Genomic DNA, 25,452 nt, shown 5'->3' on the forward strand with positions numbered 1-25,452 from the left:
TTACTTTGCCCTTTTTACTGCACAATAAAGGAAATACTTTTCATCTCGGAGAGCTCGGCAGTTTTCACTTTGAACGCCTACCATAGAGAACTGAGCCATTACAATATCATTTTCATCTCTGTACAGCAGAGTATCTCATGAGGGAGCAAAATAATTAAACAGAAAAGGAAGCCGCAATGTTTTAAACTGCATTTCATTCTGAACAATTATCTTTGCTATTGAGCGTGGCCATCTGAATATAAATGGTGATGATTCTCTAAATGATACTAAAATGTTTACGTGGAACCATCTTGCTGAAAATGATCTTTAATCTTCTCATAAAATCTTGTCATAATCTTGAATTTTTGTGGTGTTTCAAAATATGAAGGAGGGAGGGAGAATGGACATTGGATATTTTCAATGAGCGGCTATGCCTCTCTGGCACGATTAAAATACTGGCAATTGCAAGGCAATGTGCCAGAAATCAAATTACTGAGTCAGTTAAACAGGCAAAGTGTTCTTGAATGTCAGTTGTTGGTGTTAAATATTAGATATTGTGACCCTGAAATTCTTTGTGGATTTTACCTTTTTTCTATTCTAACTCCAGAGTGGGACTGGCAGAACCGAAACATGACGCAAACATATCTAAATTCATCATTGAGTTTTTTCGGAAGCTGTGGCACAACTGCAGATTAAAGCATATCCTTCAATTATTAATGGGAATCTTGTCTGCAGGAGGACACAAAGAAATGTGTTGCTGAATACAATTTTCTGGAACATTGCTGCCATGTGAAAACCAAAAAAGGTTATCCAAAGTGAGATCTTTCCAGTTATTAAAGACTATAATTTAAGAAGAACCACAGACTTCTCATTCTCAGTGAACAGAATGTGAAATATTCCAAAGTACAGGCAAGAACTAATTACAAAAATTACACCTCAAAAAACGTGTACATCAGTAAGGCATTTGACAAGGTCCCACATGGCAGACTGGTCAGAAAAGTGAGACCTCATGGGATACAAGGGAAGGTGGCAAGTTAGATCCACATTTGGCTCAGTGCCAGGAAACAAAAGGTAATGCTCGATGGGTATTTTTGCGAAAATAGTTTCCAGTGATGATAATAATAATAATCGCTTGTCACAAGTAGGCTTCAATGAAGTTACTGAGAAAAGCCCCTAGTCGTCACATTCCGGCGCCTGTTCGGGGAGGCTGGAATGGGAATTGAACCCGCGCTGCTGGTCTTGTTATGCATTACAAGCCAGCTGTCTTAGCCCACTTTGCTAAACCAACCCCTATGTGGGTTCAGTGTTGGGGCCCTTGTTATTTGTTGTATATATTAGTGGTTTAGATATAAATGAGGGTGGCATGATTGGGAAATTTACAGATGACACAAAACTTGGCCATGTAGTTGATAGTGAAGAGGATAGCTGTCGACTCCAGAATGATGTCAATGGTTTGGTTGAAAGGGCAGAGAATGGAATTTAATCTGAAAAAGTGTGAGGTAATGCACTTGGGAGGGCAACAAAGCAAGGGAACACTCAAAGACATTGAGAGGAGTTGAGGAAGTGAGCCACCTTGGAGTACATGTCCATAGGTCCTTGAAGGTGGGAGGACAGGTGGACAAGGTGGTAACGCAAGCATATGAAGTATTTTTCTTTATTGGGTGAGGTAAAAGAAGGGATGTAATGATGGAACTGTATAAAACGCTGATTAGGCCACAGCTGGAATTTTGTGTACAGTTCTTGTCACATTACAGAAAGTCCATGATTCACAAACCACCCATTCCAATGTGCGATCTCCAGAAAAGGACACAGACTCTAATTCATTGCCAGTATAATGTTCCTGTAGACTCTCAGAATGAGATGTTTTTTGTCATTTGCCATGAAATACTGAAAACTTTGCAAATTTAAATAAAATGGTCTCATATGCTACAATTCCATCATTTAATCACTGTAAGTTACAGTGGCCATTAAAAATTCACAACATCATGCAAATGCATATATCCATTTTAAGAAATGTCGGTTTACTTATTGGTGTAAAAGAAATCTTGGAATTTCTAAATACAGGCGGACTGGCCATGATAAATTGCCCTGAGTGTCCAAGGATAAGGGTGGAGGCATTGGCTTAGATGGGGTGCTCTTTCCAAGGGCCGGTGCAGACTCGATGGGCCGAATGGCCTCCTTCTGTATTGTAAATTCTATGATTCTATATGTCCATCTCCATTGTCCCTGTGGTTTCAAATGCAGAAGTTATTTTATTGCGCTCTTTTCCTAATCATTAATTTCACTTCAAGGGCAGATAAATTATTTCTAATACATGCAATGATTTGAACATGTGCACAGTGACAAGTATCTAAATACAATGGCAGATTATCTGCAATAGGGGCTTGAAACAAAGGTTTTAGGCCCCTTTCTGCATGAGCAACAGCCTGATGCCTGTTTCGGGCACAGGTCCTGGACTATGCAGGAGCCAATACTAATATGGTGGCCGATGCACTTCCACTGTTCACTTGGTTGGTTAGGTGCTCGTGAATTTCTAGAAAGTTATGTCTCTGTGCATTCCTGTTAACATAAATTATAAAATCGGATGTCCACGTTTATAATGGAAACTGCCTGTGTGATAATCACTGGGATATAATTAGTTGTTTCCTATTGCAAATTTCATCTGGTTGACACACCATCAACAGTCACAGGTCAATGAGTTCTGGAAAACTCAAATCAATTTGTTAATTATCAAGAGTCTGCTGCACAAATCAATCCAAAATCTCATCCTCTGATAATGCAGCTATGTGGTGAGCACACTCTTGCATTGGAAAACGAGTTCTAAACACAAGTACATTTTACAAATACTAAATTGATACTAAGGTGACGCCGTTTTGGAGGAGACGGAGCATCTGAAAAATGGCACCGCCCAGGATTTCGGTGTCAAAACGGATTCTCCGTTTGGCGAATGCGATTTCGGCATTGGCAACCGGAGAATCCAGCCCTGTGTGTTCCCCATGCAACAAACAGGGCACATTCAATCATGTTGCCACGCTAGGCAACGCACGCCAATGCAAAAAGATAACAGCAGCAGCGGTCCACAGCGGCACTGAACATAGTGGAGAAGAGCTCTGAAGAAGAGTGCGCAATGTATCGGTTGAATAAGGTGGCCCTGATTGAAATTGTCTTAAGATAAACAGATCCCTCAAAATGGAAACTGACACCGGAGCTTTGGTGACCTTAGTGGGAAAGCAGACATTCCAAAACCTTTGTGCGGGAACTCAGCCTTTTGAAGAGTACCACAGCCAAGCTTTCCATGTACACCGGGAAAACTTTGAAGATTCTTGGAACTACCAACACACCAATAGCGTACAAAGGGCAGGTGGCCAATCTGCCCTTGATGGGAAGAGATTGGTTTTAGAAGATTAGGCTCAATTGGCTGGAAATTTACAAAATATCCAACGGCATCCTCCAAGATGTCTTAAGGAGATATGAAGACATTTTTGACAAGGAATTAGGCCATATTAAAGGCATCAAAGCCAAAATATATGTCCATCCGGGTTCAACACCCAAGTTCTTCAGAGTTGGACCAGTGATGTATGAACTGTATCAGAAGGTTGAAACAGAGCTGAAGAAATTGGAAGAGCAGGGTACAATCAAGCCGGTTCAGTTCTCAGAGTGGGTGGTACAGACAATTCCTGTTCTTAAACCAGATGGTTCAATAAGGATTTGTGGGGATTATAAGGGGACCATAAATTAGGCTGCCCAGGTTGATAGGTATCTGGGGCGAAATTCTCCGTAATCGGCACGATGTCCGCCGACCGGCACCAAAAACGGCGCAAATCAGCCCGGCATCGCGCTGCCCCAAAGGTGCGGAATACTTGAGCGACCGAGCCCTAACCTTGAGGGGCTAGGCCCGCGCCGGACTGATTTACGCCCCGTCAGCTGGTAGGAACGGCCTTTGGTGCCCCGCCAGCTGGCGCGGAAATGACATTGCCGGGCGGCGCATGCGTGGGAGCGTCAGCGGCCGCTCACAGCATCCCCGCGCATGCGCAGTGGAGGGGGGTGGAGACCATGGCGAAGGCGGAAGGAAAAGATCGCCCCCACGGCACAGGCCCGCCCGCGGATCGGTGGGCCCCGATCGCGGGCCAGGCCACCGTGGGGCACCCACCGGGGCCAGATCGCCTCGCCCCCCCCCCCCCACGACCCCGGAGCCCGCCCGCGCCGCCTTGTACCGCTGGTAAGAGAGGTGGTTTAATCCACGCCGGCGGGACAGGCATTCCAGCAGCGGGACTTCGGCCCATCCGGGCCGGAAAATCGCCCGGGGGGGGGCCTGCCAACCGGTGCGCCGCGATTCCCGCCCCCGCCGAATCTCCGGTGCCGGAGAATTCGGCAACCGGCGGGGGCGGGATTCACGCCAGCCCCCGGCGATTCTCCGACCCGGCGGGGGGTCGGAGAATCCCGCCCCTGATTCCCAGGATCAAAGACCTCTACACCTAGCTGGAGGAGGGCCTTACCTATTCAAAATTGAACCTCAATCATGCCTATGTGCAACTATAATTGGACAAGAATCTCAGATGTTTGCCACAATAAATACCCAAATGCAAGACTACTGTTTGGCATTGCTTGAACCTGTGCTATTTTCCAGCGTACACTGGAAAATCACCTTAAGGGAATCCCCAAGCTAATGGTCTACCTTGATAATATATTAGTCACTGGCACTGCCCCTGAAGAACTCATGTCTAGCATGGAAGAAGTATTAAAGGTGTTTGTGATGTGGGGGTCCACCTCAAATGCGAAAGGTGTACTTTCCAAGCCTCAGATATGACGTACCTAGGATTTTGAGTTGATATGGTAGGGCTACAGCCCCTGGAAGGCAAAGTCCCTTCACCCAAAACTATCAGTGAGCTCCAATCCTTCCTCGGTATGGTAATTTATTATGGAAGGTTTATCTTGAATTTAGCCGTAACACTGGCACCATTACACCAGCGACTAAAGAAGAAGAAGCAATGGAGAAAGCCCCAGTAGGAAGCCTTCTGAGCTGCAAAGAAAGTTCCTAGTGCACTTTGAATTCCCATTGACAGCGGCGGAAGCGGGAGCGCCACCTCCTACCGCTAGAAACACATGGCTAGGGGGACTGAAGAATCCCACCCATCCTACTCACACCTTGGCTTGTGATAAAGAAATAAATAGTATAACAGCCGACACTGCAAACAATTTGAAACAAAAACATTCTGATGTTCTGACAGAATTGTAGATTTTGACAAGTTTATTTTGAAAAAAAAGTACTTACCAGATTCTGCTGACAAAGCCAGTAAAATTGTTGGAATTTCTGAGACATAAGAAGCTGAGCACTGCCCACTGCACTCCGTATTTTCCCTAAAGCTGAGGATAAGATAAAAGACGACATATTAAGGCAATGAATTTCCTTTCCAGTTAGGTTGACATTTTTTTTCTTAGCTTGCGAGATGGCGAATTAATGATTTTTTTACTGCTCCATCAGAGGCTCACATTAATTTCCTGCTTTTTAATGGGGAGGTGGTGGTATTGTCACTGGACTAGTAATCCACAGATCCACAATAAGAATTGGCAAGTCATGTTGCAGCTGTATAGAACCTTAGTTAGGCCACACTTGGAGTATAGTGTTCAATTCTGGTCGCCACACTACCAGAAGGATGTGGAGGCTTTAGAGAGGGTGCAGAAGAGATTTACCAGAATGTTGCCTGGTATGGAGGGCATTAGCTATGAGGAGCGGTTGAATAAACTCGGTTTGTTCTCACTGGAACGAAGGAGGTTGAGGGGAGACCTGATAGAGGTATACAAAATTATGAGGGGCATAGACAGAGTGGATAGTAAGAGGCTTTTCCCCAGGGTAGAGGGGTCAATTACTAGGGGGCATAGGTTTAAGGTGAGAGGGGCAAGGTTTAGAGTAGATGTACGAGGCAAGTTTTTTACGCAGAGGGTAGTGGGTGCCTGGAACTCGCTACCGGAGGAGCTAGTGGAAGCAGGGACGATAGGGACATTTAAGGGGCATCTTGACAAATATATGAATAGGATGGGAATAGAAGGATACGGACCCAGGAAGTGTAGAAGATTGTAGTTTAGACGGGCAGCATGGTCGGCACGGGCTTGGAGGGCCGAAGGGCCTGTTCCTGTGCTGTACATTTCTTTGTTCTTTGTTCAGGGTAATGCTCTGGGGTCCCAGGTTCGAATCCCACCAGGGCAGATGGTGAAAATTGAATTCAGTCAAAAATCTGGAATTAAAAGTCTAACGATAGCCAATGAAACATTGTCGATTGTTGTAAAACCCATCTGGTTCACTAATGTCCTTCACGGAAGGAAATCTGTCATCCTTACCCGGTCTGGCCTACATGTGACTCCTGATCCACACAATGATGCGGTTGACTCCTAAGTTCCCCACTGAAATAGCTTAGCAACCTACTCAGTTCAAGGGCAATTAGGGATGCGCAACAAATGCTGGCTCAGCCAACGACACCCACATCACAAGAACAATTTTTTTAAAAAAATGCAGACAAATATTTGGAGTAAAACCACACCCCGGTTTTATAATGAATATCTTGGGATGGATTCTCTGGTCACCCAGCCGTGTGTTTCATGGTGGCGCGGCGCTCGCTGATGCTGGGATTCTCCACTCCTGCCGTTTGTCAATGGAATTTCTCATTGAAGCCACCCCACAATACAGCGAAATCCAGGAGCGGGGATGCGCTGCTGGCAGGAACAGGGGGTGAAATTCTCCCCCAACGGCGCGATGTCCGCCGACTGGCAGCCAAATCGGCACCAATCAGACGGGCATCGCGCCGCCACAAAGGTGCGGAATGCTCCGCATCTTTGGGGGCCGAGCCCCAACATTGAGGGGCTAGGCCGGCGCCGGAGGAATTTCCGCCCCGCCAGCTGGCGGAAATGGCGTTTGTTGCCCCGCCAGCTGGCGCGGAAATGCGGTGCATGCGCGGGAGCGTCAGCGGCCGCTGACAGTTTCCCGCGCATGCGCAGTGGGGAGAGCCACTTCCGCCTCCGCCATGGTGGAGGCCGTTGCGGAAGGGAAACAGTGCCCCCACGGCACTGGCCCGCACGCGGATCGGTGGGCCCCGATCGCGGGCCAGGCCACCATGGGGGCACCCCCCGGGGTCAGATCGCCCCGCGCCCCCCCCAAGACCCTGGAGCCCGCCCACGCCGCCTGGTCCCGCCGGTAAATACCAGGTTTAATTTACGCCGGCGGGACAGGCAATTGCTGGGTGGGACTTCGGCCCATCCGGGCCGGAGAATTGAGCGGGGGGGTCCCGCCAACCGGCGCGGCCTGATTCCCGCCCCCGCCCAATCTCGGGTACCGGAGACTTCGGCGGGGGCGGGATTCACGGTGGCCAACGGCCATTCTCCGACCCGGCGGGGGGTCGGAGAATGACGACCAGGGATCCCAATGGTCGGAGAATTCCAGCCCTTATTTCACTCTGAGAAAATACTATCTTAACTGACCACAACAATGTGTAAAATGTGCGTGGACCTATGTCGGTTTTTGAACGTATTGATATTAATCTGTGTAAAGTCCTGTTATATCTTCCTTTGATTCTTCTTCAGATAATCCCAGATAAGGTTTTTGGCAAATTCCTGCCTTTTCATAGCTGATTATTACTCAGTTCTCAGTTAAAACAAACCACTTAAGAGGGTTTAGCAATCATTATCCAGCGGCTGTGACACAAATTATGCAGGAAATTAATTAAAAATTTGTTCCATTTATGTTTTGCACATTGAGAATTTATGTGTCACAAAGGACAAAGGATAAATGTTATTACAAAAATAGACTTCACAGAACTGTCTGATAGAGCAGTGTTCAATTCATTTCCATGCCTGGGCTTCTTCCTAGACAATATGTTGAACAATATTCCCACTACAAACATCTGCAAAGATCTCTTCATTACAGAGTATTCAGTTTATATCTTTAAAACTTTTCATTCTCTTACACAAGTTTATGTTGAAAAAGAAACACATGTTAAAATCATATAATAATCTTCATCCGTGTCACAAGTAGGCTTACATTAACACTGCAATGAAGTTAATGTGAAAAGCCCTTTGTTGCCACACTCCGGCGCCTGTTTGGTCCACTGAGGGATAATTCAGAATGTCCAATTCACCTAACAAGGACTTGTGGGAGGAAGCCGGGAATCAAACCCGGGTCCCTGGCACTGTGAAGCAACCACTGTGCTACCGTGCCGCCCTCTAATTTATTCAGGTAATCTAGTTATTAACAGTACTTTCTTTTCAGTCCCATTAACAATTCAATCACATTGTGAATAGTTTTCCTGCAAATTTTGTAACATATTGATCTCTTTAAACTGACTGATATTGTCCATTTAAGATTTGATAGAAGTTTTGCTTTAAATATAAGGAATATAGTCCATTGAATACATTTTTTCCTACATTATGGGCGAGATTCTCCGGGAATTGGCGGGGCGGGCAGAAACTGCGCAGTTGAGTGGCGGGAACCACTCCGGCATCAGGCCGCCCCAAAGGTGCGGAATCCTCCGCACCTTCAGGGGCTACGACAGCGCCGGAGCGGTTTGCGCCCCGCCGGCCGGCGTGGAAGGCCTTTGGCGCCGCGCCATCCAGGGCCAAAGGGACTCCACCGGCCGGCGTGGGTCCGCGCATGCGCGGGAGCGTCAGCGTCTGCTGACATCATCCCCGCGCATGTGCACATGGAGTCACTTCCGCACCGGAAATGGTAGGTGACCACGGCCTCCGGTGCGGAAGGAATAGAGTGCCCCCACAGCACAGGCCCGCCTGCGGATCGGTGGGCCCAGACCGCTGGCCAGGCCACTGTGGGGGCACATCCCGGGGCTAGATGCCCCCGCAACCCCCCAATAACCCCGGTGGCCGCCTGCGCCGCCAGGTCCCGCCGGTAAGGGACCAACTCCAATTTACGCTGGCGGGACTGGCTACAGGTGGGCGGGACTTCGGCCCATCGCAGGCCGGAGAATTCGGGCGGACCCGGGGCCCATTGAGCCGCGCCGGACCCCGCCATTCTCCGAGGCGGGCAGCGTGACTCACGCCACGCCGGTTTTTAGGGGGTGGGAGAATTTGGAGGCCGGCGGGGGCGGGATTCACGCCGACTCCCGGCGATTTTCCGACCCGGCGGGGGGTCGGAGATTCCCGCCCATATTACTGACCGCTGCCATATAATGCAAGAATTTAGAATAATTGAATATTACAGGATAGAAAGAGGCCAACAGGCCTTCAGGTCTATGTTGGTATCTGCCATATGAACTACCTAGCTTAGTTCCAATCCTCGTCTTGCTCACAATATCCATTAGCATCTATCCAATTGCCTTTTTAAATGCTTTATGAGCTCCACAACACCAACGGCTTGCAGCACACAATATTACATTCTTCTTGAACATGTTATGAGCACTGGACTTATTACAATGGACATGCATTTAATTATCTCCTTTAAATCAACTAAAATGGTGTTTAGGAGATATGACATATGAAATCTGCCTGGAGATAAACCCATGTGACCTAGTTGCTATGGGGACAGAAACTCCGGTTGTAACTTATTGAAAGTAAGGGACAAGTTATAACACCATAGCACAAAAGAGGAGATAACTGTTCTTGCTGTATACAGAGGCAGTCAGCCTGGGAGTTTGGGGGAACAAGACCCATAATAGGTGCTGTAATGCCAAGGGGGGGATAAAAGGACGGTTTTCAAGTTAGTCACCAAGCAGAGTGCTGGTGAGGACAAAGAAATGAAGTTTGTGGAGAGTTAAAGAGCGCGGAATCACCAGATGGCATCTTACTACTGGAAGTCCACTTGAGTACGCTCAGAAGATGGAGTGTAGAGGAATTTGTTTGAAAGGACACTGGAAGATTCACCCTGGTGGGGCAGGGAGAAGAGATCCTGTTAAACCAGGAGGAGTTTTTCTTACTACATTTCTGTTGAGGGTGTGGTGTTCTGAATAAACATGTTTTTTTTTGTTGTATTGGGAAGTTAATAGGGAATAACTTTTCCATAGTTAAGTGTATTAGTTGCCTGCTAAGTAATGTTTAATCATTGATTTTAATTTGTTACAGTAAAAATATAACATGAAATCTTGTTGAACTTTTGAGTTGGTCACTGGGAACATCATATTAATTATTAGTGTCACAAGTAGGCTTACATTCACACTGCAATGAAGTTACTGTGAAAATTCCCTAGTCGTCACGCTCTGGCGCCTGTTCGGGTACACTGAGGGTGAATTCAGAATGTCCAATTCACCTAACAAGCACGTCTTTCGGGGCTTGAAGGAGGAAAGCCGAGCACTCAGAGGAAACCCACACAGAAACAGGGGGAACGTGCAGACTCCGCACAGACAGTGACCCAAGCCGGGAATTGAACCTGGGACCCCGGTGCTGTGAAGCAACAGTGCTACCCACTGTGCTACCCAGGACTCTCCAGTCCCCAGCCATGTGGTTCTCGGCAGCGCGCTGTTTGCTGTCCGCGGGATTCTCTCTTACTGCCGCTTGTCAATGGGATTTCCCATTGAAGCCATCCATATCGCCGGGAAGCCTGCGGGCGGGTGATGCGCTGCCAGTGGGAAAACAGAATCCCAATGGCCGGAGAAATCCAGCACATAATCCTTTTTAAAATTTATCGGTCTCTATGGGGATTATGACAGTCACAATATAAAGATTTTCTTCCAACCTTCCCTCTAATTCTTTTCATGATCAACATAAATTTGTACCATCTGTTAGTGTCTGCCCGATTAATGGGAACAGCCCAATATAACTGAACTTATCATAACGTTTCATTATCTTTGGACTTCAGTGAGGCCATCAATTCAGTTCCAGTGAAAAAAAGTGTCTCTTCATAACACCAAATTCTAATTCCTGGTACATGATAATGCTTTAATTCCCTTCCTTTAGTGATATGGCACACAATACTTCAGCTGCTAATATCATCGTCTTTTAAAGTTCAAAATTACTTCACTGTTTTCTAATTTTAGACCTCGAGCTACAAAACTAAGTTTTCTCTTTCCTTTTAAGTTCTTATGAAGAACCTAACCATGTTATGGTCACTGTTAAGGTAAGGTTCCCACACTGCTAGGATACTTACTTTCCCCTCTCCAATATCTAACCCCAAGACAAGGACATCCTTCCTAATTACAGCAGCAACATATTGGGCCATAACTTCTGATGGAGTGACAATTGAGTTGGATTGCCACGCCACTCTATAGGTCTTACCATGAAATGCAGGCAACCCTATCTCGCCTGACTTTCCGTCTCAGGCTGGGTGGGATCTTGGCAGTGCAGCTCATTCCCAGGGTTTAGCTATAAGGGCTGTAGAGTCGAAGATAAGTATGCCAAGCACCCCCCCCTCCTTTTATTGCACAAGCTGCTGTAAAGATCCAGCCAAGTTTCAAGGTTTTGACAAGATAAGTGTATGGAATCTTGGGGAGGGAAAGGGGTGGGAGGGTAAGGGGTGGGAGGGTTGGGTCTTGGAGATTGGGGTGTTGGGGGCTGGTGGAGTCAAGGCTTGAGGGAGGGATGGCTTACCTCGATTTGAGTCTGGGGTGGGGGGGGGGGGGGGGAGGTGGGGTTTAGGTTGGGCCTTGGTGATGGGGTGGAGGGGGCAGTTGGGTTGGGTCATTTCACGGAGTGCGGGGTGTCTGATTAAGTTGGGCCTTGGGAGGGGGGGGGGGGAGGCGGTCGGGTCAGGCCTCGGAGGTGGGGGAAGTCCTGGCGGGGGTCCAGGGGAAGGGGAGGGGTGGGTGTTGGGGAGACCCCTGGTGGAGAGATCAGGGAACAGGGGAGGGTGGGGGGTGAGTCTCCTGAGGGTTCGGGGGTGTGTGAGGCGACCTGTGGGGGAAGGGAGTTTGGTGTGAGTCTGTACAATAGTTACCCAGCAGCTCGGAGTGGTTTTAGTTCTTCTGTTTCTGGGTAACTATTGACGCAACACAGTTGGAACCATCCGAAGTTGGCGATTTAAATCACAATTTACGGATAGTTCCCAGTGCAGGGCAATTGCTGAAGGGAAATTTGCACTTCCTGGGTAATTGCCATGCAAATCTTACTGAGAAACCTCGGGTGTTCTCCCTAGTATATCTTTGGGGTACCCCCATATATGATGCTTTGGTACTCGGATGTTTTGGCACATAGACCGAGGAAATGCTTGGCTTTATATTTCCCACCACTAATATTTCTCTGTTTCAGCTTTTTTGAAAACTAATGGGTGCGATCCAATCGAAATGTTTCTAAGTGTCATTTCAGGCAGGTTTTGCTGGGAGTTTCTCCCCAGCTCTGTCGGTGAGTTCTGCACCGCTATCTAACTACACTTAGTCACTTTTCCACACACTGGGATTTTCTCACTGGTTTAGCCCACACTTACGGTGCGATTTAATGGAAAGGTTTCTAAGCGTGGTAGAGAGCGGGAACTGCCACGAACTTCCTGGCGAGAGAGTCACTGCTAAAAATGTTAATTAGTCCACTTAATGAGGCTCCACGGTCTTCTCACCGCAAATGACTGTGCCACCAGCTGATTTGCCGCGACCGCGCTCACCAGCCCTTAAACAGCTCCTGCACAGCCAACCTGGGCCGATTGTTGGACATGGTCAAAATCAGACGGGATGCCCTGTTCCTCCTAGGGTCTTAGAGGGTCAGCCACAGGGCAGCCGTTGCCACCTGGGAGGAAGTGGCAGCAGCCATCACTTGGAAGACCAGCACACAGTGCCGTGAGAAGGTCAATGGCATCCATCGGGTTGCATGGGTGGGTTGGCACCGGCCCCCTGGCACCGGCCCTGACCGCCAACCCTGCTCACCCCACCCCCCAGAGCATATACTTGGCAACCCCCCCCCCCCCCCCCCCCCCCACCTAGCACTGTTCCATGCCCTGGCCCATCTATGTCTAGCAGTCCCGCCCATGCCAGCAGCCCCGAAACAGCCCATCCCCCTCCCAAATTCTCCATACGCGCCATTCCCCAATGCACTCCCCTTACCACCTCCTCATACTCCCCTTACCCGCCCCATACTCCGCTTGGCCCCCTCCATACTCGCCAGACCCCCCCGCTGACCAAAACGACCGGCTCCACCCCTGTGATGAACGACGCATGCAGCGCACGATGCCGCTCTGTGTCCCCACAGGAGAAGTTGGCCCAAAATAGACAGGAGAAAGTCCAGCAGCCAGCGGGGTGCCAGACATCAGAGTCCTCACCCGCTACGAGGAACAGGCCCTGGAGGTTGCGGAGGTGACCGAGGACAGATCTGTCACCCACATAGAGGTTCGCATACGGCGCAGAGGTGAGGTTCCACTGGCCACCACCCAGATGACCTGTCGCATGTGCGTCATTAATTCCATACAGAATGAACCATCCCTCCCACTGATCAATGTTCATTCACCCACAGGATCCCCATCTGACGGTGCCGGCCCATCCAGAGTGTATCTCCCCCTACCCCTGCCTCCCATGAGAACACTTCAGAGCAGAGCTCCATGGTCTGACTGGGATGTCAGGCAATAACTCCTACATGCTAGATGGCCCGCCTACCCATGGTAATCCACTTGGGAGCTGTGAAGTGCTCATTTAACTACGATTGCCAATTCCCAATTAGGAATATCTTTCAAAGAATTACTTATCTAAAATATATATATATTACTCTTGAATCCACCAGGATGATAAAATGACCAATAGTCTGCTTGTTGAAAGATGAACTATTTAATGAGTAATAAAATAATAAACTGTGAGTCCTTTTATTCAATACTAAACAATAAAGAATTAAAGTACAATACAGATAACTATCTAACTATACACTATTATAACAAACTAGTTCCAACTTCTCTTACTCTAGCTATTCTATGTCTTGCTTGTTCACTGTTCTGAATCACATCATCATCTGAATCATCTGACTTAGAAAAGGCGGGAAACCAGTTCTTATAGTTTCTGACTGTGAGCCATCTAGTGTTGAAATGACTACTACATTTACATACATTGATCATGTATATTGATATCTGAATATCACAACAGGAATTATGAGTGGTCGGTGGGGCCGACAGGCAGGGACTGGGATTGCCCCCGGAACATGAACACATGATTCGGAGGGTGGCATGGCGGACCCGCAGGTGTTGAGACTCACATCTCCCCCTCCCTAGGCCATGGGCAGGCATCCCTTGGCTCTGTGCACCCCCGATTGCTGATATGGTACACCCCGACTGATAGCGGCCCCTGCGGGCTCACCCGTGACCCCCCCCCCCCCCCACCCTCGTGCACCGGGGCGGCAACCCCAGTGCCCCTGAGCTCATTGCCTGGGAGTGAAGATAGATACTGACATCCTCAAACCTGCACAGCAGCCCTTCCGTCGGCCTCATGTATTTACAAAGGTGTGCTAATCGCGCCCATGTGACTACTTGCTGGGGAGGCCATTAGATAGGGAGTCGCTCCCGTTAATTGTATGGAGACTAGCCTTAAATGGTGATTATTGGAATCTCGCCACGCTAAGGTTGGTTCATGATTTCACAAACGGGAGTGGGCTGGTTAGATCGCAAACCGATCGGCACCCTGAACAGTTCTCGTTTTCGACCTCTCCCGCGATATAACGGCTTCGTCGTGCTCTCGCTTAAGTGCAACATGGCCATTAATTAGCACCCTTACAAGGATCTTCATCACTGGGGAGCTGAACTCTCTGTCCAGACTGGCACCTCAGAGATCGGGCCAACATTTTGAAAGGGTGCCCTGATCTCTAAGTGAGCTTGACGGCCACCCACACCCCCACCCAAGGGTTAATGTCACCTCCCAAACACATGAGCATTACCCCCCCCCCCCTGCAAGTGAGGACACCCCATGATGGGGTATCTGAAGGTCCCCTCTTTTCAGGCCTTCCCACTCCCCCTTTCGAGCACCCCCTACTGGGAACCACCCCCAATCTTTCAAAGGCCCCCTCGCACCCACCCCTCATCCCCCTCCACCCATCATATCCCCCTCATACTTCCTTTCATGGGCAGGCCCAGGCACTATGGCAGTGCCACCCAGGCACATTGGCAGTGCCAATGTGCCCAGGTGCCAAAGGGAGGGCCAGGGTGCCACCCTGCCCTGTTCCTGAACGCCCATGAGTCTCCAATGGCCTGGGAGATTCCCCCATGTGCTGTGATGCCCGGCCCACATTTCAATGCACCAGTACTAATTGGCACCGACATGACCTCTCACTGGGGAGCCAGTTAGGTCAAGGTTAGACCGGGCTTCCAGCTCGCCAATGAACTGGAGATTGCCCTTAACTGGCCTCAATTAGCTTTGCGCCGCGTCTAGGCTGGATACGGATCCTGCCAACAGGGGTGGGCCGGGTAGATTACAAACTGCTTGACGCCCAGTGCGGTTCCCGATATGGGCCTCTCCCGCGTTCTAACCGGTCCGCACGGATCCTCATCAGGCGCAACGTGACTTAAATTGCGCCCAATATCTTTCACCACTAGTCCATGATCTACATATACACTCTGTAATGTGACTAATTCTTTGCTATTCTTTAGCTTATTGCAAAGAGATTTTGTTTGACTACTTTAAAATATTTGCATGAAGTAAGGAACCTATAGCCTAATTTAATTGCTTAGTAGATGAACAGTGAACCAGTGAAAATAATTTAAACACAAAATGGATAAGGAACTTGGATGAATGTGTCAAAGCTCAGGGGCGGGATTCTCCCGTACCCGGCGGGGCGGGGGGTCCCGGCGTTACGGAGTGGCGTGAACCACTCTGGCATCGGCTTGCCCCAAAAGGTGCGGAATCCTCCGCACCTTCAGGGGCAAGGCCGGCGCCGGAGCGGTTTGTGCCCGGCCGGCGTGGAAGGCCTTTGGCGCCTCGCCAGCCGGGGCCGAAGGGATCCGCTGGCCGGCGCATGCGCGGGGGCGTCAGTGTCTGCTGATGTCATCCCCGCGCATGTGCACATAGAGTCACTTCCGCACCTGGAATGGCGGATGACCACGGCCTCCGGTGCGGAAGAATTAGAGTGCCCCCACGGCACAGGCCCGCCCGTGGATCGGTGGGCCCCGACCACGGGCCAGGCCACCGTGGGGTCACATCCCGGGGCCAGATCCCCCCGCGACCCCCATCACAGGGGCAGATCCCCCCGCGACCCCCCAATAACCCCGGAGGCCGCCCGCACCGCTAGGTCCCGCCGGTAAGGGACCAACTCCAATTTACGCCGGCGGGACAGGCTACAGGCGGGCGGGACTTCGGCCCATCGCGGGCCGGAGAATTCGGGTGGCCCCGGGGCCCATTGAGGTGCGCCGGATCCCACCATTCTCCGAGGCGGGCGGCGCGACTCACGCCACGCCAGTTTTTGGGGGTGGGAGAATTCGGAGGCCAGCGGGGGCGGGATTCACGCCAAACCCCGGCGATTCTCCGACCCGGCGGGGGTGTCGGAGAATCCCACCCCGTTGGGAAAATGAGAGAGTTACAATAAATTTTAAAAATATCATTAAATAATACAACATACAAAAAGAAAGCAAAAAGGCACATTAAGAATCTTTAAGATTTTATAAAACGAGGAATGAAGGGAGCAACTAGAATTTGATAGTGAAGGAATAGCAGAGAAGCTTCAAAATTATTGGTGTTTACAGAGGAAGATGAAAGGAGTGAGAGTTAATCAAGTAGTCATTGTTAGAGATAAATATTCAAATGGGTTATGTGTTAAACAAGTTATTGAGACTAAAATAGTAAAATCACCAGATCAGAAAGGATAAAATTCAGCCCACCGCAGAGAAGGTGATAACAGAGGCACTAATACATAGTCTCCAATAATCTTTTGAATTAGGAATTCTGTCACAGGGTCGAATGGTGGTGAGTATTGGTTTTACCTGGTTTGTGGGTGAACCTCTAGAGTTTGTAGTACTAGATTAAATTAGCAAACTCTTGGAAGGGTCTGAGTTAGTTAGGGAATTGTAAAGAGTGTGGTTGATCAATTGGATTCTTGAGCATATCACAGTGCACAAATCAAGGGAATATGGTGACTTTTATGTATAATAGTGTTTTTAAATTGTACTACTTCCAATTTTCTCTATCTTATTTCCCTATTCATCTTCAAATGTACAAGAACTGCACAATATTTAAATGCATGTCCTGACCCAATTTGAGGCATGTTTCATGGAAGGTTACACAGATTCTGCAGAAGAAAACAAAAGCTGGTATTCTTACTTTCTTCCGACAGGTCATTCTCCTCAGCTTCTCTCTCCATCTGCTTACACCATCCTTCCATCCTCTTTGTTTCTGCATGCAGCAACTTCATGAACCATTGCCCATCCCGTCGACAAGGGGATATTCGGCCAGCTTCCACAGTTTGATGGGTAGATTCCAGCCATGGATCAGGTGGTGGGAAATTGGATGTATCAATGGGCGTTCGATAATCCTCTCTGTAGCCCAGCGGACCCTGTGTGCGCACAGTTCTGAGTGCAGTATATTGGGTAGGGGTGCTGGGCTCAGAGTGGCGTTGGAATGAGGAACCAAACTGAAGTGCCTTGTCCTCAGTGGCAACTGGACTTGGAAATCCTTCTAGTTCTAGGTCAGCCTGCACACTGGCCGTCACACTGTTTGAACGCTTAAATCGCCCACGTCTGGAAAACAGAATGAATGTATAAGCTGCTAAATAAACAGGGGAAATGATTTTATTCTTCTGGCATCTGATATAGTATAAACAGTCTACTAGATCTGAAACTCATAGTCCTTACGTTAGAATTCATTACAATTAGGGTGTGATTTTCAAATCGTGGTCTGGGATGTTGGCCGGAATTTTACGGCAGTGGGTTTTTCCTGTCCGACCAAGTTCAATGCTCACTGCCTTTTACGGCTCCGTAAAACTCCACCCATCATCTCAGGATCCTGATGTCTCTGGGACAGTTTGGAATTTTCCAAGTGCCAACGGAGGGGAAGGAATGGGAAACACACTCTACCGCCAATTAACTGTCCTCCCAGCTTCCTAAGGAGCTGGTTATGGGACCGGTATCGTGGGGTTTTTTAATCTTTATTTCAGCGAACCCGAACAGCCTGTCAGTGGCAGCTATTGGGTTCTTTTGCAGCCACATCGGAAAGTTCATTTTGCTTTGAGGAAGACTGAATTTTGATGGGTGAACTAGCACTGTCTGACCAAAGTTGTAACTTTTGTGTAACATTGCCCCCCCCCCCCCAATCACCGCTGACCCCAACCCCCTGGAAACACCAACCTGGAACTCCCGGGCTGGCAATGCCAGATCAGCACTGCCAGGGTGCCAGCCTGTGGCCCTGGCAACTCGGGGGCCCAGGCACTGGCCTCCGCTCTCCAGTTGTGGTCATTCCGATTGCTGAGGAGCAGTAGAGATTCCAGCCGGTGCGAGGAGGGAGGGAGGGAAGGGGGGGAAGGGGGGGGGGGGGGGTGAACCATGTAGCATCCCCGGATGATATGGCATATTTCAGTGATTTGAAATGGATGGTAATCAGGTGCACGCCTTTGCTGGACCTAAATCTGATTATATCGCCGATGAGGGGTGGGAAGGATCAGCATTTCTGGAGACGAGGTGCTCTCGCCAGCAGAGAATTGGGATGATCTCTGCTGGCGCTGAGACTGGGGCCCAGGTGCAATCTCTCTCCTTAACCATGCAAATATATGCATGGGGGGGGGGGGGGGGGGAGAGCTCCCGGACTCCGTCGGAATTCTGGTATCGGAACGCCATTTTGACCAGGTGACCTGCTCCTAAGGCCCGGCTGCAGGCCACCAGCCCCTCCCACAGCACACACGCATGAGGGTGACCGGAAATTCCACTGACCACCCCAGACCCCCTCTTCAGAGACCCCCATCAGAGCCCAATCAGTCACCCCTGCCTGAAAACTGAAGAGCAGTGCAGGCAGTACAGTGAAAGATTACTACATTTTCACATCCCCTTCCACAACATCTGCCTGAGACAAAAGAGTTTAAAGCAGCAACTGTTACAAGCGTGAGAGGGGGGGGGGGTGGCTGGTGGAGGAGGTTGGTAGGGGAGGGGGTTGGTAGGGGAGGGGGTCGGGTCACCTCCATGCGTGCATGCTGTGGGGGTGCGACCCATTACTCCCGAGGGGGGGGGGGGGGAACAGATTGTCCCTACGTACCAGCAAGGGGCGGGACAGGATTCGTGTTTTGGGGAGAGGGGGGCCCTCCGATGGGCTTTGGGTGCACCTCAGTTATGCACTGGAACTTTGACCCGCAGGGTCAAGGGCATGCTTGGGCAAACTTGCACCAATGCCCGCCAGATGGATTTGCTGCTGGGGGGGGGGGGGGTCAGTGCATGGCAGGGGATCGGTCCTCCAGTCCGATAATCAAATTGAAATGATTCCGCCGGTAGGTAATGCGGAGGCCGCCAGCGCGAGATGGGAGCATCGCAACAGCACCAAACCCCATTTTTCGGGGGGCACTCCGTTCTCTGCTCGGTCGGGAATCCCGACTGCAGCATCACTCATTGGAGAATCCATCCCTTATCTTTTACTTTTGTGCCATTTCTTCATTTCATTTTTAATGCTCAACATGAGAATTCTGCATATATTGCAATGCCATTGGAATCAACTAGCCTTATGAACGAGAAATAAACTTTGCATTTTGAAACGCCTGGAAGAGTTTCTCAGTCCTCAATGGGTTAAAATATCCTCGGTGTCAGGTTTCGTTGTCATTTTGAATAATACCTAACATTACAGATGTACTGCATTTATTTTACTTCCCGTGTTGTCAACATGGGAATGAACTAGTTTTCATATTTTATTCTGAATTGCTTTAGTGCCACCAGCTGATAAACAAAATAACTAATTTCTCACATAAATTATTCAAATGTTGCTGCTTTGGCACAAGTGTGATGGATTCCATATTAATCCCTATTCATAGAATAGTGAGGTTTTCTTAGCATTAACGATGTTTCAATGTTAATTTTTCATTATCTAAACAGCATCCTGGTGTCCTTCGGGGAATTATATAGTGGTGTCTTGCGTCAATTATGTTATCCATTAAATGTTTAAAGAAAACTTTCCACCAGTAAAGATCTTTTCAAAAACATAATGGAGATTATTCCCATTGTGGGTATCCCACTCCGTCGGGAAATCCCCGGGCGTGGGTCAGCTGCCGACATAACGGAGAATACTGATAGCGGAGAATCCAGCCTCACATTTCCCTGCCTCACTGGCGACCTCACGATGTAAAGCCCATTTGGATAAACTGAAAGGCATTTAATGCTTCCAGTGATGGAGCAATTACAATAATGCTTAAAGCTGCATATGCACTGGAAAAGTGCAAAGAACTAGAAGGGTTCTAGGGCTGGTGGAGGTTGCGGAGGTGATGTTTTGAGTACACACTAGCCATGTACATGTTAGTAAAGAATTAATATTTCCTAGCATTTAAATTGGAATTGGGGTTTTAATTGTTTAATTGAATCATAGATAGAATCATAACATTTACAGTGCAGAAGGGGGTCATTCAGCCCATCGGGTCTGCAACGGCTCCTGGAAAGAGCAGCCTAGGCCTCCACCCTATCCCTGTAACCCTACCTAACCTTTTGGACACTAAGGGGCAATTTAGCATGGCCAATCCACCCAACCTGCACATCTTTGGACTGTGGGAGGAAACCGGAGCACCCGGGAGGAAACTCACGCGGGACACGGGGGAAAAGTGCAAACTTCACACAGACAGTCCGAGGCCGGAATTGAAACCAGGACTCTGGAGCTGTGAGGCAGCAGTGCTAACCACCATGCCACCCACCGAGGACCATCGCTTATTGTTTAATAGACTGCACCAATATATAAAGGGGCCACAGGCAGCACTGTTTTATTATTGGGGAAATGATAATTGAACACAACAAACTTGGAGTCAAAGAAGTCAAGACTTGCTTCCCAGTTCTTATTATAGAGTTACCATCGGAGCTTAACCGCACGGGATCAGCACCGCTGGCGGAAAATCTGAAGAGAATCGTGAAACATGATTCTCTCCGGAGAAACCGTGTTTCCATTTTTTCCTGCACCTCGTCACCGATGTCATGAGGTTTGGATACATTTTAGTGTATTTAAATATTATTAATGGACCCCCACCACATGATTACCCCGTCTTGAAATATTCATTTGTGATGTTGTGATGTTACGTTGGCAAAGTTCACAACAGGTTTGGCCAAATGAGAATCAGTCGAGAGAATCTCTCAAGTGGTGCAGAGGTAGGCACATCCCCCCTATGGAAAGGCACATAACCAGGCAGTAACTTGGCATAGGTTTGCACTATGTGGGAGGGGGGGTTCATTTATGTGTGGGGGGGGGGGGAGTTTGGAACTGAGGGGGAGTGGATTTTTGGTGCTGTTTCAGTGGTGGTGGTGGGAGGGGAATGCTGCCAAAGATTGTCATGGGGGGAGGAGTTGGGAAGGGCATGTCGGTGCTGATCGTTGGGGGGGGGGTTGGAAGGGAAATAACGGCGATGATTGTCAGAAGGAGGGGATGGAATGGGGATGGGAATGTCAGGGGGAGAGGGGTGGAGAGCCCCCAATACCTTCGTGTTGTGGGCTGATGGTTGTTAGATCTCAGTGCTGACCCAGGCCCCCTTTAAAGATGGCGCCCCGATCCCTGTGGAGCTGGTTGCCAGCTCTATTAGGCCCCACCTCACCAGGCTGGTGACATAAATCACACCCACTCATTTTTTTTAAAAGGGCTCAATATCTGGAGAGAGAATCTGGCGAGTTACACGCCAGTTTTCAGTCTGAGCCTGACATTTGGCCAAATGCTGGTAGGATTCCGCCCAGAGAAAGGAAGTTTGTGGCCACAGACAGATTTGCAGCAATAAAGAGAATTTTTAAATTAAGACATTGCTGCACCAGGAACCACATGTAAATCTGTGAACAAACGACATTGGTGCTGATGCAAGTCAAGATACAGACAGAATTTTGAATGATCTCAAGTTTATGAAGGGTGCAAGGTGGAATGCTGGCCAGCAAAGCATTTGAATAGCTGGGTCTAGAGTTACAAAGGCACAGATGAGGGATTCAGCTGAGGTGGGGGTGGGAAATAGGTACAGAGGTGAAAGTACTCATTTTGGTGATGGAGTGGACACAGGGTCTGAAGCTTAGCTTGGAGGCAAATAGGATGGCTAGGTTCTGAACAGTCCGGTTCAGCCTTAGTGGCCCTTCCTTTGCCTCTATTTCTTCCATTCGTCGCGAATGTACACAGTGTGCAACAGTTGCTTCGGTGATGTAATTGAGTTTGACTCAATACTGCAAATAACCGCTGGAAAAAAAAAAAGCACTGACCATAACTTCTTAATTGATAATCTTTCCCAATCAGCATGAGGCGGTATTAATGCTGTAATGGCATACAACTAGGAATTAACTCATTCCCATTTACATTTCCTTGCTAATCCTCCTTAGCAACTGAGTTTTCCCCCCAGATGTTTAGCATGTTGTTTGTTTAAATAAAAAGTAGATTGCTTAATTTGCAGAAACACTCATTTCTTGCTTGAATTACCTTTTTTCATCTTCAACCTGCACTCCCACTGAGTGGTACTCCCGAAGGCCTCTGCTGTCTGTATCTGAGTCTGTTGCTGTCTCCACGGCATCCACCTGCCGAAATAAATACAGTCAGATTGCAAAAGTGAGAGAATCAGGACAATTACAGCGCTGAGGGAGATCATTCAGGCCATCATGCTTGTCAGTACTAGCTCATTAAAGCTACTACTCTCAAGTGCTACCCACTCTCATCCCAATTCCGCGAACCGTCATTCATTCTTCCTCTTCAAATACTATCCAATTCCAGTCTAAATGATCTCATCAACTCTGCTTCAACAGTCACAAAACACTCCATGTTCAAATAACCTTCAGTATCAAAATAAACAAATCTAACTTTGTTTTTAATCTACCGGTGATAGGGCTGGGTCCTCTGGTTCCCCAGCCGCGTGTTTCTCAGCGGCGGCGGGATTCTCTACTCCTGCTGCTTATCAATGGAATTTTCCATTGAAGCCACCCCATGCCGCCGGGAAACCTGCAGGTGGGGGTGCCCTGCTGGCGGGATCAGAGAATCCCAGCAGCCGGAGAATTCCAGCCATAATCTCCAATCGATACCCCCTAGCCACTGATTATTCCTCTGGGTTTTCTCAAGCTTCCAAAGTTATCAGAAAACTGTATTATCGTTTCTCTTCTACATCTGGCCAACTGGTTTAATTACACAGAAAGGGGAAAGGAGTCCCAGCGCAGATCCCAGCTGCACCCATTACTATCCACAATTCAAACAACTTCCAATTGTTAACCAACCCTTTGACTCCAATCACTTGGATACCTTTCCATCCAAGCAGCTTTAATTCAGCTGTCTAACTTTTGTTTCATTGGACTTCATGGCTGCACACCAAAGGCTCAACTGCCCTCTGAAATGGCCTAGCAAACCACGTAGTTGTATTAAAACCACTGTGAGAACCTATCATCCACATGGACTGCAATGGTTCAAAAAGTGACTCACCACCTTCCCAAGGGCAATTAGGGATTGATAGTACTTGCTTACCCTTTCAAACAATGCCCACAACCCATGGATTAATGAAGAAAAATACCATGTACCCTTGGAAAGGCCACATACAAGGGGTACATCCATATTCTCTTTAGCTTACATGTGTTTTATGCAGTTGATGGTCACATATCTTGGGGTTCTGATTTGGGATTAATCTTCCAGCTCAACAAACTACAATTTCCAAAGCTCCAAACCAACAAAATTTAAACAGGGCACATAAGCACATCCAGAATATAAACACAAAGAGCAGTTACATTGTCAGGGCTTGAGGCCCCTGTGCTTTATCACCATGTGCCTTTGTTGTTATAATATGGCTCTTAACTGGCACCTATTAGGTGCCTTCTAAAGGTTCAGGGATATAATATCCATCATATTTCCTTAATCTATGCAAAATGGTTTCCTCAAAAAAAGATTAATCAATCAATAAATCAAAACCTTCTCTTTACAAATCCATGCTTTTAATTAGCCCATGCATGTCCAATAGTTCACTAATTTCATCCACTATTATGGATCCTAGAAATTTATCTACAAACCAGTTAATCTAACTGGTCCATAATTTTTGACTTAATTGCTTTCCTTTGCCTTGAGTATGGTTTATAACATTACAGCCACTCAATCCTATGAGATTATTATTGCCTCTGCAGAATAGTGGAGATGAATGAATTGTGTCTCTGTATTGCCTCCCCCCTCGTATTCTGAAATTCATTCCAACTGGGATTGGTGACTTTTCAACTTTATACTCTCAAATATTTGTGTCCCCCCTCAGCTCTTAAGCTTAAAGGACACTTCCCTTTGTGTTGATCGGCATTCATCTTGCATTTACCCTCTTTGCCTTCTCAATCTGCCTTTTTGCTTTTGTATTACTGTTTTTTTGTAAACTAATTGCTGTCAACCTTTCAAATTTTCCACAGGTCTCGAGCTTTTGATACGTCCATTCTAATCCTGGCGTGTAAACTTTATCTATGTCAATTTTTCTTTTGGCCATTGTTGCTGTCCATAAGTCTTTTTATCCAAACAATTTAGTTGAAGACCCCTTTCATTGCCCTGAAATTAGCTCATTTCCAGTCCAACATATTTGCTTCTGATTCCTCCTCTTGTGTGTCTATTTCTCAGAAAATGCCGAGTGTTGTTGACAAACTCATGCAACACCATTTGTTTGGATTTAATGCGCTGCCTTCTCATTTTGACATCATACAGTCACACTTCAGTATCATACTGTTCCCATCTCTAATATGCTTTCAAGTCAGAACACACTCCATCAACAATTCAGACTTTGACAGTTAGTCCTCTATGTAGGAAAATGATAGATAGTACAATAACCCTATGTACAGCATGTCATGGCAAATCACTTCAAACTAGAAACTGGAAAACTATTTTCATACTTTTAATTATAATTTTTCCCATGAAATCGCAAGAATTTTACAAACCAACCATCTGTAAAAGAGATTTAACCTCTAACATGCTTTGCTGTTTTAGCATCTCAAAATGATTATGTCACTTCAGGTCATGATCCCTACCAGTGGGTGAGAGGCAACAGAAGAAATCAAAAACCCTGGTCTCATTGGATGTGCAATCCGTGTTTCAACAATTGGTGGACATAGAGCAGGCTCCTGAACTACTCACTGGCTTCTTGCCAAATCCCACTCAGATTGAGAGGTACATAAAATAAAAACTATGTGATAAAATTTGCAATTTTTCTTCACTTCCTGTGGAGCTGCTACTTGATCGGGGTATTTGCTACACCCAGTGCGTATGAGCACAGATCCGGCAAAATGTCTGCTGGTCTTTTCACATCTATACCTGAATACGAGGTGGTTTTTATGACTTCCCCACATTCCAATTCTTGACTATCTTGTCAATGGACTGGGGCCAGACAGAATCTCCTCTGGAGGGAGTGGATAATCATGAATGGGAGTCACAGTGGAGTGGGCAGCGTGTGCTTATTCACTATTGATTCTTGCACAACATTACAAAGAAAAACCCCTCAGTGGGCAACAGCACAGGATTGAGATAAACT

At 47.9% G+C, this 25,452-nt stretch overlaps 1 protein-coding gene across 3 annotated transcripts in view; it reads right to left on the bottom strand.

The window, feature by feature from the left end:
- dlgap2a (discs, large (Drosophila) homolog-associated protein 2a) overlaps positions 1-25,452 on the bottom strand; it is a 1,100,531-nt gene that overhangs the window by 10,556 nt on the left and 1,064,523 nt on the right. For all 3 annotated transcript variants that reach the window (XM_072498636.1, XM_072498634.1, XM_072498633.1), the window contains 3 exons: positions 22,407-22,501; positions 17,118-17,533; positions 5,252-5,343 (listed from right to left, as the gene is read on the bottom strand). In XM_072498636.1, the coding sequence (XP_072354737.1) occupies positions 5,252-5,343; positions 17,118-17,533; positions 22,407-22,501 (603 nt within the window). The remainder of the gene's footprint in view (positions 1-5,251; positions 5,344-17,117; positions 17,534-22,406; positions 22,502-25,452) is intronic.

The sequence above is a fragment of the Scyliorhinus torazame genome, chromosome 4 (assembly GCF_047496885.1).
Source record: "Scyliorhinus torazame isolate Kashiwa2021f chromosome 4, sScyTor2.1, whole genome shotgun sequence".
Taxonomy (NCBI): domain Eukaryota; kingdom Metazoa; phylum Chordata; class Chondrichthyes; order Carcharhiniformes; family Scyliorhinidae; genus Scyliorhinus; species Scyliorhinus torazame.